General features: G+C 46.3%; 1 protein-coding gene across 4 annotated transcripts in view; it reads left to right on the forward strand.

The window, feature by feature from the left end:
• The window catches only part of EPHX2 (epoxide hydrolase 2), a 71920-nt gene extending 55142 nt beyond the window's left edge, over positions 1 to 16778 (forward strand). For 2 of the 4 annotated variants that reach the window (XM_007517256.3, XM_016185634.2), the window contains 7 exons: positions 4793 to 4864; positions 8360 to 8393; positions 10028 to 10130; positions 10944 to 11013; positions 13955 to 14035; positions 15777 to 15835; positions 15961 to 16778. In XM_007517256.3, the coding sequence (XP_007517318.1) occupies positions 4793 to 4864; positions 8360 to 8393; positions 10028 to 10130; positions 10944 to 11013; positions 13955 to 14035; positions 15777 to 15835; positions 15961 to 16039 (498 nt within the window). In that variant the 3' untranslated portion in view covers positions 16040 to 16778. Of the gene's footprint in view, positions 1 to 2316; positions 2357 to 4792; positions 4865 to 8359; positions 8394 to 9957; positions 10131 to 10943; positions 11014 to 13954; positions 14036 to 15776; positions 15836 to 15960 lie in introns of those variants that run through there. The other 2 variants (XR_009548210.1, XR_009548211.1) reach the window with 2 other exon arrangements.
• The last annotated feature ends 678 nt before the right edge of the window (positions 16779 to 17456 follow it).

Here is a 17456-nt window from a genome sequence, read left to right on the forward strand (position 1 = left end):
AGGTGTGCCACCACCTGGTCCCTAAACAGAGTTTTCTTTTCTTTTTTCTTTCCTTTATTTTTTAAAATATTTTATTTATTTGTCAATGAGAGGGATGGGAAGAGAGAGAGAAAGAACCAGACATCACTCTGGTACCTGTGCTGCTGGGGATTGAACTCAGGACCTCATGCTTGAGAGTCCAATGCTTTATCCACTGTGCCACCTCCTAGACCACTCTTTCCTTTCTTTCTTTCTTTCTTTCTTTCTTTCTTTCTTTCTTTCTTTCTTTCTTTCTTTCTTTCTTCCTTCCTTCCTTCCTTCCTTCCTTCCTTTCTTTTATTTTTTACAGGAAGTCTTTTCTAGAACAGCAGTTACTACATTCACAGTGAATCTGGAAAGAACAGATTCAGCATCAGAATTTCACACACTACACTTTTCCTGCTAGCTTTGCTCTACTGAAATAATGAATAGTTACAACCCCAAATAGGCTTTCTTTTAGAAGGAAGTTTGAGAAGCTGTGGTGATAGGAAGATCTGGGGCCTCTCTCTACTTTCCCAGCTTGCCCCCAAATCCAGTTCCTGGCTTCCCTGCCCTCCTCCAATTCCACCTGGATGAAAGACAGACAGTCCTTCAAGGGCAGGAGATTGACTTGAGTAAATTACTCCAGAGCACTGATTGCAGATCCAAACAGCAATAAAGCATTTTCCTTCATGCAAAAGCTGGTGTGACCAACTTCAGCTTTCTGTAGTAGTGGGCACTCATTTAGCTTCAACAGCTTAAAAGAAATTCACATGATCCTTATCCTGGTGAGCAGACTGTGAAGCAGAGTCCTGGCCCCAGCCCTTTGATGAGAGCCAGATAGCATGTGGGAGTGGGAGTGAGTCTGAGAGGGTCAGAAGTACATGCTGGGAACTGCCTTCTGACTGAAGTGGCTTCTCCCATCTCAGTGGTAAAACATTAGTTCAATCCATCACAACTTCTGAGGTCCATCTATCTCACCTGTTGGGATGGACAAAAAGGCAGGTTAAAGGGAAGGAGGTTTAATATTGGGCCAACCAGGGAAGATAGCATAGTAGTTATACAGAAAGACTTTTATGCCTAAAGCATTGAAGGTTCCAGGTTCAATTCCCAGCACCACCAGAAGTTGGAGGTTAGTAGAATTCTGGTATATTAAATAAATAAATGATTGGGCCAGCCAAGATAACCCTAAAGGAGGTGAGAGGATCCCCCAAATTTCCCCTACGGCATCCACTCTACCCTCTTAGTTTACACCTTTGTTTGTATATTCAACTCACTGTCAGAGGCACTACTCACAACCCCCCCCCCAAAAAAAAAAAAAGCAGGATACCATGAGGAAGACTAAGTTTCATCTAACCCTTTCACCTGACAGCTGCGGGCTGGAGATGGAATTCTTCCATCCGTCAGGGAGGTTGCTACAATGAGGAGACCACAGCAAATGCTTTCTTCCAGCCAGACTTCCCTACCTTCTGTTTTTTTTTAATATTTATTTATTTATTTATTCCATTTTGTTATCCTTGCTTTATTGTTGTAGTTATTGTTGTTGTTATTGATGTCGTTGTTGTTGGATAGGACAGAGAAATCGAGAGAGGAGGGGAAGACAGAGAGGGGGGAGAGAAAGATAGACACCTGCAGACCTGCTTCACCACCTGTGAAGCGACTCCCCTGCAGGTGGGGAGCCGGGGGCTCAAACCAGGATCCTTGTGCTTTATGCCACCTTCGCTTAACCTGCTGTGCTACCGCCTGACTTCCCTTCCCTCTGTTCTGTCCCAGCATGCAACAGAGGACTAAGGGTATCTTCTCTGTTGCCTGACCGTCACCTTTGTCCTCATTCTCACTGATGAGAATGAGACCTGATGCCCTTTGATGTGGCCGAGCAGACTTATTTGCTTCTGTGCCCTCTCTGATTTTGTTAGATTAACCTCTTTGGCAACCATTTGTTCTTGAAAGGGCCCTGTAAACACCAAAGCCTTGTCCAGACCTCTGGACCTTTGGAGGCTCCCTGCCCACCCCCACTCTCATATACAGCCCCGAGCTCTCCAAACAGCTACTGTTCCTGGAATGGAAACTGCTCTCCATAAAGAAGAGTAATGAGCCCTGGTGACATGCAGGGCTGGCCAGGCCTCTCATCAGTCATGTCACACATTCCTCTGCCTTTTTCCAATCAGGGAGCAGAAGGCCACAATTGATCCCCCAATATAATAAAAATTTACAGATATCAGCAGACTGTAATGAACACACCAACTTCACTTTCATTGGCAATTCGAAACTGCTGACCCAGCACTGTACGATGGCAAATGTTTCTTTCTCTCCCTGCAGTGCCACATGGCTTAGGCCCTGGACTATCAGGATACATGAGGTGAAGATGAATAAAATGTGGTATAGCAAGATGGTCACAGGTCAGGAAGTAGGAATAAAGGGGAGAAAGCAAGTCCAACCTCTGCTCTGACTCTGAACCAGTCACAAGTTGGAAGCTAAGACTGATTGAAGCATCCAGTTCCAGGATGACCCAAAGGAAGTAAAAGGTGGCTCCAGTGGGGACCCCCAAGACCCCAAGTAAAGGTCTTCTATCTGTGATGGAAGAAGGCAGACTTCCTGGGAAAGCAGTGCTTGGGTGGAAAGGGCATAGATTTCCTGAAGGTCAAACAGGGAAGAAGCTGTCCTTGGTGGAAGGTATAATGGATGAAGAGGTGGGACAATTGTTCAAAACCCATCCTCAAGTTCAGTTTGGCTGGTGCTTTGGGGAGCAGTTGGAAAGGAGAACGAAATTGATTGGCAGCACTGACTGTTTTTGTCTCTCCATAGTGAAGGTTCTAGGGCTGTGGAGAGAGCTCAGTGTCAGACATAGGACATGCATGCCTGAGGCCCCAGATGCCCCAGGTCTATCCTCTGACACTGCTTTGTGTCAGAGCTGAGTGGTGTTCTTGTCTCTCTTTTTCTCTCTTCTATAAGTAAATTAGTCTTTCCAAAGTGATGGCTTTAGGAAGGGATGTCTCTCAGAGGTGGTTGGGTCACAAGGGTGGATTAGTGTGATGAATGGAATGAATGGCCTTATAAAATAAACCCCTGAGGACAGGAGTAAATGGCATAATGGTTATGCAAAGAGACTCTCATGCCTGAGGCTCTAAAGTCCCAGGTTCAATCCCTCCCACCATAAACCAGAACTGAATAGTGCTCTGGTTAAAAAATTAGATTAAATTAACCCCTGAGAGGACCCCTCTGTCATGTCAGAACACAGTGAGACAAGACCCTCACCTTATTCTTAAACTTCTTACCTCCAGACGGCGAAGCCTGTGATTCTCCCCCCCCCCAAATATGTACTTATTTTCAATAAACAGAGAGACCAGAGCACTGCTCAGTTCTAGCATATGGGCTTGAGTCAGTGATTGAAGCTAGGATCTCTGAGGCATCAAGGATGTACATGTGGTGCACAAACCACTCTCCCAGCTCCCCAGCCCTTATGGTCTGTATGGCTAAACTACCAACCTAAGGTTGTATTCAGCAGCCCAAACGACCTAAGACACACTGATACACTTGCTCACTTTCATCCAGCCCTGCTGGCCCCCTTGGGGGCTCTGTCCCTGAAAATTCCTTATCATCTCCAGGCACTTCTGAGACATCCCTGCCTCAAGGACAGCTGACTTTCTTTACACTTTTTCTGTAACAGCAGCCAGGTCAAAGGACCTTAATTTCTGGGAAAGATGAATTAAATTAAACCTTTTTTTTTTGTACCCGAAAACATCACAGATCCAGAAGACCCCAGCCTGCAGATTTAGGATCCTCTGGTTGATGTGAAGCCCAAATTAGCTGCCCCATTTGACAAGGCTTGGATTGGAGCAGGGGGGGGAGGTATTTGGGCAAGGATAGAGTGTGAGGAGACGGACTTTGGGCTTCTAGAAATTCCTTCTGGGATAGAGAGATAGCATAATGGTTATGCAAAGAGCCATCCATACCAGAGGATCTGAGATTTCCAGTTCAGTCCCCAGCAATCTGGCTAGAGTTAAGCAGTGCTCTGGTGGAAGGAAGGAAGGAAAGGAGGAAGGGAGGAAGGAAGGAAGGAAGGAAGGAAGGAAGGAAGGAAGGAAGGAAGGAAGAAGGAAGGAAGGAAGGAAAAAAGGTCCCTTCCTGGCTTCTAGGACACTTCCTTCCAAGCCCTACCCTGTCTACAATGAACTTTGGTTCTCAGGCCTTAGGAAAGTAGACTGTTGGTTTGTAATCACTGTGAGAATGGGAATAGCTTTGGGCTTTACCACATAACTTCTTAGAATCCTTGGGACTCTTCTTTCTGCTCCCCCTCAGTCCTCATACTATCCCTACACAGCTCTCCCACACAACCCTAGAGGGATCCTTACAGGTAATACACTATCTTTGGAAGAATACATTTCTAGGAGGAAAAATGTTCTGATTTATGGTGTGGGGGATTGAACTGAGGACTTTGGGACCTCAGGTACAAGTCTTTTGTGCATAACCATTATGCTGTCTCCCCCACCTGAAAAATAAAAAATATATAAGTATCAAAATATCAAAAATAAATAAATAAATAAGAAAATAAAATAAATAAAACTGACTCCTTTAAGGTGTAGAGGATTCTGTTAGTATCTTGCACTTTACTAGGGCCTGCTTTTTTCATGTACATTTCTATATGAGCATTCTAGTCATCACACTTCTATTGACACTTGGGCTAGGTGAGACAGAAATTGAGGGCTGCTTGCTTTCAGTCTGATCTGGGTAAAGGGATGGTCTCCAAGATTTCTATAGACTCCTTAACTTGACCTTTTGACCTTGATTATTTCAGGGCATAGCAGAGGCAGAACTGGAACAGAACCTGAGTCGGACTTTTAAAAGTTTCTTCAGAACAAGTGATGAGGTGAGAGACATGGGGGCAAGTGGGGACCTGGGGTGTTGGTCCCTGGGTGGGGTTTGTGCCTGGGAGAGCAGACTTGGGGAACTGGTATGGCAGGGCCTGGGAATGAGTGACCTGACATTTCTTGAATTCTGTAATCAGAATGATCTGTCTGTCTGGTTATTAGTGAAGGGAGATGATCTGTCTGTCGGGTTATTGGACCACATGTTCACAGTCACAGTGACAATTCTTAGCAAGTTCTTTTAGTTGATATTTTATTGTTTGCTATGCTGTCACTTGCTATGGCACCTAGTGTGTGTGTGTGTGTGTGTGTATGTGTGTTTGTGTGTGTGTGTGTGTAAGAGAGAGGAGAGGGAGGGAGATGTATGATTTTGGTTGGTGAACTCACCTTCAGCAGCACCTAATCAGTGCAGACGTACTCCAGCTGGGGTTGAAGTGCCATCAGAAGGTCATAGGAACCATTGACTACAAAAGGGGTTCACCACTAGGGAAAGGTAGAGACAGGCTGGAGGTATGGATAGACTTGTTGATGCCCATTTCCAGCAGAGATGCAATTCCAGAAGGCAGACCTCTGACCTTCTGCACCCCATAGAGATCTTTGGTCCATACTTCCAGAAGGAAAAAGAATGAGGAAGCTTCCAGTGGAGGGAATGATGGGATGTAGCACTCTGGTGGTGGGAGTTGTATGAATTGTGTTCCTCTTATCCCACAATGTTCTCTATCAGTATTAAATTACTAATAGGGGAGAGGGAGAGAGAGGGAGAGAGAGAGGAGAGGGGAGGGAGGGAGAGAAAGCTGAAAAATAAGAAAACAAAGCAGAATTTGGACTGGAGTTGGTGTATTGCAACAAAGTAAAAGATTCTGGGGTGGGGGAGAGGGTTCAGGTCCCTGAACATGAAGGCAGAGGAGGACCTAGAAGAGGTTGAATTGTTATGTGGAAAACTAAGAAGTATTACACATGTATAAACTACTGTATTTTACTGTTGACTGTAAGCCACTAATCCCCCCCCCCCCCCCAGTAAGGAAAGGAAAAGAAAAAAAAAAAGAGGGAATCGGGTGGTAGCACAGCGGGTTAAGCACAGGTGGCGCCAAGCACAAGGACCAGCGTAACGATCCCAGTTCGAGCCCCTGGCTCCCCACCTGCAAGGGAGTCACTTCACAGGTGGTGAAGCAGCTGTGCAGGTGTCTATCTTTCTCTCACCTCTCTGTCTTCCCCTCCTCTCTCCATTTCTCTCTGTCCTATCCAATAACGATGACATCAATAACAACAACAATAACTACAACATTAAAACAACAAAGGCAACAAAAGGGAATAAATAAATATTTAAAAAAAAGAAAAGGAAAGGAAAAAAGAAAAGAGAAGAGGAGAAGAGAAGAGAAAAAAGAAGAGAAAAGAAAAGAAAGAAAAGAAAAGGGGTTCACTGGCTTGAAAACAACTAGAGTTGAAAAGTATGGATTTAACATGGACTGCAAGCAAGCTTCAAAAAATAAAAGATAGGCATCTGGTTTTATATTGAGTACACACAGGGTGACATGAGACCTATCTTTCCAGGAAAAATCATGTGTATTTCTTGAGGGGCGGGGTTGGAGTGTGGAGGCAAGATGGGCCTGCCCAGCAGAGGAGTGTGCTATAATCAAACAGTGCATACACAGAACATGATGGAGTAATCTCATCCAGGGTGAGTGCCGGAGGCCCTAGAAGACTCCACTGCAGAACCCCCCCCCCCCCCCCATTGACCAGTTCTGCTCAGCACCAGATCTGGGGTGCTTATCGGTAAAACCTTGTCCTGGTCCACTGAAATCGAAGAATGTGCTGGTGGTGTGGCTGCTTCCAAAGAGAGACTGTCATACTCTCCAAGCTACAAGCCTGAGACCAGTTTGATTTTGCTTTTCTTAACCTCAGGAAGTCCATCTCAGTTTTACCAAGGAAAAGAAGAAGCACAAAGTTGAAAAACATTTATTTTTTTATTTTTATTTTAATTTAATTTTTTTATTCATTTTCCCTTTTGTTGCCCTTGTTGTTGTTGTTGATGATGTTGTTGTTGTTGGATAGGACAGAGAGAAATGGAGAGAGGAGGGGAAGACAGAGGGGGGAGAGAAAGATAGACACCTGCAGACCTGCTTCACTGCTTATGAAGCGACTCCCCTACAGGTGGGGAGCCAGAGCTCGAACTGGGATCCTTATGCTGGTCCTTGTGCTTCGCGCCACGTGCACTTAACCTGCTGCTCTATTGCCCGGCCCCCCTATTTTGTTTTATTTTTTTAAAGACCAGAGTACTTCTCAGCTCTAGCTTATGGTGGCACTGGGGGTTGAACCTGAGACCTTTAAGCATCAGGCATGAGAGTCTTTTGCAGAATCATTATGCTGTCTTCCCAGCCCTTTATTTATTTTGAAGCCAGGGTTATTATGGACTCTGTGCCCACACAACTCCCAGTGGCCACCAATACTACCTCCTCCTTCTCCTTTTTTCTTTCCTTTCCATTTATTTATTTATGTATTTATTCACATATTCATTCATTGATTTTTGGGGGGAAATAAATAAATGGGGAAAGAATGGGGAAAGAGAGCAGCATTGCTCCATCACTCATGACGTTTCCTCCATGCAGGGGAGGGCGAAGCATTAAACCTAGATCCTTGCACATGGTAACTTGTGCACTCTACCAAGTGTACCACTACCCCCCAAAAAATGTTGATTGTTTGAATACTAATGACCTGACTCACTTGGTGGTTTGACCTTTGCCTCTGCCAGTTCTCCTGGTGTCTGTACCAGCCCAGGCTCATGTGCTGCTGCTGTTCTTAACTTCTTATCCTGGGGGCTACCTGGTCATGCAGAATTCCTTTAGAGCCAGACACTTATGAAAGTAACCCTTTTTTTGGAGGGGGGGCACTTTCCTCAGCACCAAATGGATTGAGCCAATCCCTTGGACATCTGTCTGCCATAATAAGTGAATAATTTCTAGTCCAACCTTTAACTGGGGACCCTACATTTTACTGGGTTTGTAATGGAGAAGTACAGAACACCTTATTGTTAACTTCCTGCCTACCATAAACAGAAGGCCTCACACCCTGTTCCTGCCAGGTGATATATAATGGTGCTTATATAACCTGCATGTCACCAGGCACCCTAACCCAGAACTTGTGTTCTTAGCTTGGTTCTCATAGGTCTTTTCTTTTTTTCTTTTTTTTTTATTTTGACTTTTTTTTTTAGCATTGAAACAGATTAATAGAAAATAGTCTCAACACAGTAATGCTTAAATTATTTGGAAATAGGACAACTGGAATTTCTTTAAATACATATTAAAGGTTTGATTGGATTCATAAATCTACTGACCATATTAAAAAAACAAACAAACAAACAAAAAACAAAAGAAAGAGCAGTTAAGGGAATGGCTCAACTGGTAAAGCTTACGATGGGGTTTTCAGTTGACCTGAAATGTGCTTCAGTGATACTTCTGTTACTTCCCCCATGGCATCTTCTCTGACTTTTCTCCCTACAGGTGATTATCTCTACGGCCAAAGTCCAAGAAAGGGGTAAGAGATATCTGGAGGCGGTGGCGGTGGGGAAGACAAGTGGATCACAGAAGAGCTAGTTGAACGTTAAATCAGTATTTCTCTACCCAGATGCCCTGGGTGGACCCAGACAGCCCCTGCCAGCACTGAACTTGACTTCCCTCTCATGAGCAAATGACCCTCACTTACCCACACTCTAGGCTGCTCACACAGAACTTGGAGATTTATTTTTCCTCCAGGGAGCTTTTGAGTCAGGCTTTTAAACAAGAATAGCTGGGAGGGTTCCTAGAGCTCTGAGAAACCCCACACACTGCTGGGCAGGACCCATACCCCAGAAGGAGCTGACCTCCGCATGGTCTCCTGGTGCTCTTGAGGCAGGGGGCAGGCGAGCCCCCTGAGCCCCATGTCATAGTCCCCTGGTGTTCCCTCCATCCCAGCACTGTGTCCAGTCACATTCAGTCCCCTGCTGGGGTGGACAGAAGTACAGGAGTCCAAGCCCCAGCAGATCAGGGCACATTCCTCCAACTCTTGGACTAGCATCTGTACTAAATCTACACTTTACCCCAACCCTGTGGTCTTGACTTTATTCACTTACATCTTTTCTTTTGGAGGTAAAATAAATATTTTGTTTTTGAGATATATATTCTTTCTGTGAGGGAGATAGTATAGTGGTTATTCAAACAGATTCTCATGCTTGAAGCTCCAAGGTCCCAGGTACAATATATATGGAGAGAGAGAGAGAGAGAGAGAAGAACATTAGTCATTGAACCTAGAGCCTCATGCCCATAAGTTCTTTGTCCTAACTAACCACTGAGCTGTCTCCCTGGTACATCTTTCTTAATAATCATTGCTGCCACTTAAGGATTGGCTGTATACACAGTTGCCTACTCCCCTGTTGGATGTATCAGCTAACAATCATCATTGTATCCTTAAAAAAAAAAAAAAAAAAGGCGGGGCCGGGTGGTGGTGCACCTGGTTGAGCACACATATTACAATGCACAAGGACCCAGGTTCGAGCCCCCGGCCCCCACCTGCAGGGGGAAAGCTTCATGAGTGGTGAAGTAGGGCTGCAGGTGTCTCTCTGTCTCTCTCCCTCTCTAACACCCCCTTCCCTCTTGAGTTCTGGCTGTTTCTATCCAATAAATAAAGATAACTAAAAAAAGTTAATAACCCCCCCCCCAAAAAAAAAAAAGCAAAAAAACCCCTTTATTCCTTCTCCACTCCCATGGAGGAAAGCACATCCTTGAAAAGCTAAGGAATTTGTCTGAAGTGGCTGTTCTGGGGACAGACTCCTTGGAGCCTAGAGAGCCATAATAACAAGTAGAGAGAGCACAGTCTTAGGACTTGAGAGATTGGCTCATTGTGGAAACGGAAGAACTAGTGAAGGAACAAAGACAGTCCATTCAGATGCACAAGAGAAATAGCTCTGTGCCTGGCCTGGGTGCCTGGTCCTAGGGCTGGAGAGGAAATTAGCAATTTCTTGCAGGAGGACTCTTTTTTTTTTTTTTTTAAATATTTTATTTACTAATGAGAAAGATAGGAGGAGAGAAAGAGTCAGACATCACTCTGGTACATGTGCTGCCAGGGATTAAACTCAGGACCTCATGCTTGAGAGTCCAGCACTTTATCCACTGTGCCATCTCCCGGACCACCAGGAGGACTCTTCACAAGAACCCCAGAAGACCCCAGCCTCAGCAGGATCACCTCGGAGGAGGACATTCAATTCTATGTGCAGCAGTTCAAGAAGACTGGTTTCAGGTAAAGAGGATGGGGCCCTGGGCCCCAAAAAGAGAAGCTGGGGGCGGGGGAGGGCTTTTAGACTGTCAGACTACAGGGTCAGGCTCAGTGTCCCTCTACCCACAGCCTGGCCTCTGTTTGGCCTCTGAATACCTCCAATGCTGGGAGGCTCATTACCTGAAAATGCTTAACCTGTGCTGCCTTCGGTTAACTCAGTTTGTCCTCTCTTATGTGCAGGGTAGATATCTGTAACCTTTTGTTTTCATTCACAACCTCTGTGAGAATCAAAATTTTGGCTCTGAGTGCTTCAGAAAAACATAACCCACATAAGCACAATAATTGTATATGGTAAGGCCAAGATCAAGCCCATACCTTTAATATAGTAAAGCCTTGGGTTTGAGCTCAGTGAGAGCACTATAGACAGCACCAAGGAGCTCCATGAATGGAGAGCAGTGCTGTAGTATCTCTTCTCTCTCTGTTTCTCCCTCTTTCTCGCTAAAGAGAAGAAATTAGGCCCCAATGCCCACTCAATGGCATTGCACATGCAAGAGGCCCTGAGTTCATTCTCTGGAGCTACATTTTTTTTAAATTTATGATTAATAGTGGGGTACAAAATTGTATAAAAATTTTTTCTTGTCTCTTTCTGAGGCTATACTCATTAAATCTTGCGATATATGTGGAACCACAGGGCATGAACCCAGGGCAGTGTCCCATTCCCCCTGCAGAAACCTCTGTTCTTCCTGAGAAGTCTGTGGGAGCTGGTCCCTGTGGGTTTATAGGGTCACCATCTGCTAAAAGTTTGCCTATTTTTATTCCCTGACCTGTCTCCCTCAGAGGCCCCTTAAACTGGTATCGGAACATGGAAGCGAACTGGAAATGGAGCTGCAAAGCCTTGGCACGGAAGGTGGGTGCCAGTTTAGGAGTTTCTCTCCCACATGAGCTGCCATCAAGTCTTCCCATCCACCCATTGAATACGGCCTTGGCTCAGAGTTGAAATGACCTTGAGTCAGTGGCTTCTTCCATAGGTCCTGTCCCTCTAGGACTTTGGAGCCCCCTCCATCTGAATGTTTCTCAGGACCTATCTTGTGGCTGTATCTCTTAGATGGAAGAGGTTGGCACTGGGGAGCAGAGCAGGGAGTCTGTCCAGGTCACTGTAGCCTCATCCAGAATTTCCAGATCTCCAACAGTGTCCCCACTTTAGGTCAGTTGGCCCATGTCATTCCCAAAGACAAGAAAGGTCCCTTGGTCAGAGAAGGAGGTCAGCTGCTCTCAACCTCTAGCTGGGTCACCTTCGTCAAGTCATCCTGAGCCTCAGCCTCCCTCCATTTGTCTGGTAAGAGACAGGCTTCCTATCCCTGGACCTGCCAAGGGAGCAAAGAGGTCTCTGGCTTACATTTAGAACATGACAGACCTTTGGCAGATTGCACTGGCATGTTCCTTCACTCACTCAGTTCCCTGCTTATATCTCAACAATTGACTTCAAATGAACATACTCTAGGCATCATGGGTGCCGGCCTTAACAACAACACCACCAGCAAAATGGACAACCTGGCTTCATAGAATTCAGTCTTATAGCTGCAGAGCATAGAATGTGGTGATGAAGAGTGGGGAGGGCAAGTGGCCTGGGGAATGATCCCTGTGTGACCTTGGGCAGTGCACTTACCCCTGTTACCCTCCACTGCCACTTCTGTAGCATGAAAGTGACAGTAACACCCACTCTGCTAAACTGCGTGAGAATGGCATGGTTAATGCCCCATGAATGCAGTGCCCGACACCTCATTGCAGTTCAGTTCAGTCCTTGTCATTCTAATCCGTGATTGACAGAAGTCACAAAGCTGCAAGTCAAGACGAATAAGCTCAGTGTGTCCTTCCCAGAGCATGCAGGGACACGATGACAAGGACTTTGGGAAGAGGACCCCATGGTGCTCTGCTCGGTCATTCCTTTCTCCTGTTGTGATCTTCTGTATCTTGATCCTTCCCCTTCTACCTCTTCCTATACTCCAGCACTTGTTCCATTTTGAGTTGGAACATTCTGGAATTGGCACAAACCCACAGCAGCCTCAGAATCCATTTCAGCTTCAGGTCACTTTTGAATGTCCCCAGATGGCTGCCCCTGGGAGGGATCAGAGCAGTGAAAACTACGTGGTCTGGATATACGGTGAAATTATGAAATCATCATCCCCTGACCCAAGGACAAATAGAAGCTATTTGCAAATTGTGGTGTTGGCATGAGGACAAAGAGGATGACTAGGGACCGGCCCGATAGAGGAGAATGAAGTAATTTCTCACATCACTTTGATAAGGGTGGGCTGGCCCATGGCTCCAGGACCTTGGCTGTCCTTTATGAACATCTCCTTAATTCACAGAAAAGGGACGTTGGTTTCCAAGGGCATCTTTCATCCTTTCTGCTGCTAACTTCAAGACCACAAATATTAGTCACAGAAAGCAGGGCAGCATACCTGCTCTTACACACAGATACACAGTCATATAAATCTGTATACACTTGCACATATGTACATATGCACATGTATTCATATGCATGAAACATGCATAGATGTACATACAAGTGTATACTCAGACATGCATATGCCTGACCACATGTGTACACAAAACCTGTGTTGTCACTACACTGTTCAGCCTATGGGATAAACTCCATCTTTTCCTCTTCTGTGTCTATGTTTGTTCTCACACACATGGAATAATCCACTTCTTTGGTTTTTTTTTTAATTTCTTTTTTGGGGAACTAATGTCTTACATTCAACAATGTAATAGTTTGTACATGCATAACATTTCCCAGTTTTCCATATAGCAATACAGCCCCCACTAGGTCCTCTGTCATCCTTTTTGGACCTGTATTCCCCACCACCACCCAGAATAATCCACTTCTAACATTTTTGGTCATTACAAGCATTGGGATGGGTAAGGGTTTCCCCACCAAGCAGTTCTCTGAGACTCTCTAGAGATCCAGTTGAGTCCCACAGGTGAAGGGCTCAATCCTTCCTTAGAGACCAGTCTCCAGTACAGTGTGTCACCAGGACCCTCTTCCTCAGGTTCCATGGATTAGTCAGTGCAGTTCAAGGCAAGGGCATGTGCTTGCAGTTTATTAGAGGAGATGGTAAAGGATACAGGACATCCTGGTGAACAGAGACACAGAGCAGGGTCTGGCAGGATCCGAAGCTCCTCTTCCCCAGGGGTTGGAAGTCAGGGAACTTCTGTCCCTTTAGGGTTGATTCATGCCACTCTGTCCTCATACATCAATGTGTTCATCACCCCTGGAGCTCTTTGAACCCCATACTGTTGAAATTTTTGTGGAAGCTTCTTCTTTATGTAGGCAAGGTTGATCATCAACTTCATATCTAACCCCTTTTGTTTTGAAGAAGGGGGTTGGGTGGAATATCCCCAGCTTTAGATCCACATTTGGTCTTTTTTGGGGACCCCTCTAAGAGGCCACCCAAAGTCACCACAGTTGAATAAAGGGCACTCCTATTGCTCTTACCACTTAGGACATTGAAAGGGTTTCAGGAATTTGGTGGCCAGAACTGGGGACAGAGCAATTTATCTGCTTCCCATTTTCCTACACCATCACTGTATAACTCCAGCCTCCTATGTGCAAGTCTGGCAGAAGCAAGGCCAGGGCCTCAGTGGTACAGCTAGGGTCTCTTTGTGTATGTGTGTGGGAGGGGTGGATAGTAGTGAAAGAAGCCCCTCCTCTTCCCTCAGGCAAATCAGAGAAGGAAGGCCCTGGATGAAGGTGGGGTGTGGGAAGAGACTACCACCATCACCCCCCACACACCCCATGCCTCACTTTCCTGGCCACTTTGATTTTCTGCACTTCTGCCTCCCAGATTCTGATCCCAGCTCTGATGGTCACCGCAGAGAAGGACATGGTGCTCAGCCCTGAGATGTCCAAGCACATGGAGAACTGGGTAAGGGCACAGTTTGCACTGTGGTCATGGGACTTCCTGGGAGAGGCCAGATCCCCAAGGAGAGATGGCTGTGAGAACATACAAGGGCGTTGGGCTGAACCTTCTGCTTGACCTGGGGCTTCAGAGAGTATGATTATGTTCATGCCTTGGCAGCAGCAACTCAGACTGATGTTTCTCACTCAATCACTAACACACTCACTCATTCATTTATTTACGTATTCACTCATTCATTCCTTCATTCACTTGTTCATTCATTCCTTCATTTCACAGACTTTTACTTCTTATGCCTTCTCCTCAGATCCTTATCTAGCTGTGTGAGTTGAAAAGCACTCCACAAGCACTGGGCAGATAAAGATGAATAGTACACAGACCCTGCTCTCTGAGAGATCTCTCTGCCCAGCCGCTCACCCACATACAGGAGAGGGTGGATAAGAGAGAGAGACACAGCTGAGCACAATTGCTTCAAAGAAAGTGGTGTTGACTGTGGCCTCTGGCCTTGCTGGATGGCTTCACTCCGCAGGCAGAGAGAGAAGGGGGAGGAGATAGTGCTGAAAGGCAAGACATCTGCAGAGCAGACTTGGAGCTGGGGGACTGGGGACCCTAGGGGTGGGGCTGAGTGGGACCTGTGGGCAGGAAGGCTGTGGAAGGATGGTGCCAGACGTTAAACCTGTGGGTCAGAAGTGCACTCTGCACAAAGTGTGGATGGTGGTAGGCATTGGGGGAGCTGGTTCAACTGTCCTGGCTAGTGTGGTTGGTCAATTGTACTTGACCATGGCTGTGGCCACATCACTGGCTCTAGTGGGCCCAGTTCACTGGGGCAAGATGCTGCCAAGAATGTGCTAGTGGTATTGGGGACCACCTGAGAAAGGTTTCTGAGGTTGTGGGAGCCCCTCGGGACCTGCCTTTCTGGTCTAAATCCTGGATAATTTCTGTGGTGACTCAGCTTCTGAAACTGCCCTTAAGCTAGTCTTCCAGCCTTTTCAAGGCTCATTCTGTCAGTAGGGGCTGCTCCTGCCTCTGTGAAGAAAGCTGTCTTTGCCAACATTTTCTGCAGCCTGACTCACCTTCTCCTTCATCAAAGCCAATGTCAGGAGGGAAATCCCTGTGCTTGTTCTGCCCTCGGTGCTCTGTGCTCGGTGCTCTGCCCCACTGTGGGAATTCGGGTTCCAAAAGGAAAGTCAAATAGCCCTGCACACAGACCACCAGGATTGAGGGGGGAGACCTGACAATGGGATGTGGCCAGGTGTTCTTCAGTCAGTGAACAGGCAGCCTCCCGGTGATTCTGGCAGGATACAGAGTAAGGTGATGAGTCATCCCAGAACCCAACTCCTAGTTTAGCCACTAGCTGCGTGGCCTTGGGCGAGTTACCTGACCTCTCTGGGCCTTGATGTGACCCCACAGGATTCTAGTCAAGGTTGTATAAAGCAGTGCAGAGAGAGTCCCGAGCTCATAGGAGGAGCTCAGTAAATGACATGCTTGTCCGAAAGAGCAGGGTTTGGGGATCCAGGATGTGACCTAGTGGGAGAGATTGTGCTTTGTTTCCATTTTAGAATGAGGACCTGGGTTCTTTAGACAGCTTTGCAGGTTTGTTGGGATGAACCTTTGCAGGTTTATTGAGTGTGGCTGTGGGGAGCAGAGAGGAAGGGACTCCCTTCCTAGAGTCTCCACTGATCAGCACTAACCTGAACCATGGAGCTTCTGTACAGGGCCACTCACTCTCCTGGGTGGATTTTTCTTCCAGATCCCCCACCTGAAACGGGGACATATTAAGGATAGTGGACACTGGACACAGGTGGAGAAGTAAGGAGATGGGGGTCCTGGGTGGGGGAGATCAACGCCTTGCCATTCACCTCCATAAGGGCTCTGCTGCCTAACACCAGTGAGTGGGTGCTGACAGGTTAACCTGCCTTTGCTTTTCTTTCCAGACCCACCGAGGTGAATCAGATCCTCATTGAATGGCTGGAGGCTGAGGCCAGAGACCCGCCGGTGACCTCAAAGCTTTAGCGTGTGCCTGCACCAACAGCCTCTTTCTCTGCTGGGGCACAACTCATGCTACCCAACTGGGAATTCATCTCTCTCTCTCTCTCTGTCTGTCTCTGTCTCTGTCTATCTCTCTTAGCAGCATTGTTCTGTAGGGCCTTGCAGAACTAAGGGGGGGGGGGGGTTCTTACAATGACATGAGTCCACATTGGTCTCATCGTTGACCTAGGAATGATCATGTGTGATGAAGTCTCAGGGTATAAATTCATCACTTTAGTTCTAAGAATAACTAAATAACTGGGTGGGGGAATTGGGCAGTAGCGCAGCGGGTTAAGCACACATGGCGCAAAGTGCAAGGAACAGCGGAAGGATCCGGGGTCGAGCCCCCGGCTCCCCACCTGCAGGGGAGTCGCTTCACAGGCGGTGAAGCAGGTCTGCAGGTGTCTATCTTTCGCTCCCCCTCTATGTCTTCCCCTCCTCTCTCCATTTCTCTCTGTCCTATCTAACAACGACAACATCAATAACAACAACAATAATAACTACAATAACAATAAAAAATAAGGGCAACAAAAAGGAAAATAAATAAATACACATTAAAAAAAAGAATAAACGGTGGGTATTCTGTGGGGAAGCAGATTTGTTCAGCCAGCAAGTGATTTCATTTTGACTAAATCAATGACTAGTTTTGCTGCAGACTTGAAAGTTTATATTGTATTTCAACAGAGACTGGGAGTCTAACTCAATAAAGCCAAGACAATGGTGATGCTGTCATTTTGCTTTTTTTTTTCCTTTTTTTAAAATTTTATGTATTTTATTTTTGAGAGAGATGCAGAGAGAGACACGTGCAGAGAGAAACACCAGAGCACTGCTCAGCTCTGGCTTATGGTGTTGGAGAGAAGTGAACCTGGGATTTAGGAGTCTCAGGCATGAGAGTCTGTTTGCATAACCATTATGCTGTCTCCCCTGCCCACTTGTTTGTTTTTAATATGGTGTCAGGGACTGAACCCAGGTACTCCTGCATCCTTGATAGCACTGAGCAGTTTCCCAATCTAAGTTTTATTCCTTTTTTTTTTTTTTTGAGATGATGGGTAGAGCGAGAGAGACCACAGCACTACTGCAGCATCTAGGAGTTCCGTTAGTGCTGTCCGCAGTGCTCTCATAGGGCCTCCTGCCTGAATACATAATAGTTTGTCAGTCTCCCAGCCCAATTACCCAAGTATGTGTGTGTTTAAGAGAGAGAGGGTGGGGGGGAGGAGAGAAACCACAGCACTACTCTAGCATCTTAGTGTTCCTTTGATGTTGTCCATGTGGTGCCAGAGATCAAACCCAGGGCCTCAGGCATGATAACACAAGCACTTTACCCACTCAGCCACATCTGGCCCCTGATGATGTCATATATGTTTTCAGGAAGAAGAAGACAGAGTCATTGTCCTCAGGACTT

Source organism: Erinaceus europaeus, chromosome 2, assembly GCF_950295315.1.
Source record: "Erinaceus europaeus chromosome 2, mEriEur2.1, whole genome shotgun sequence".
Classification (NCBI taxonomy): Eukaryota; Metazoa; Chordata; class Mammalia; order Eulipotyphla; family Erinaceidae; genus Erinaceus; species Erinaceus europaeus.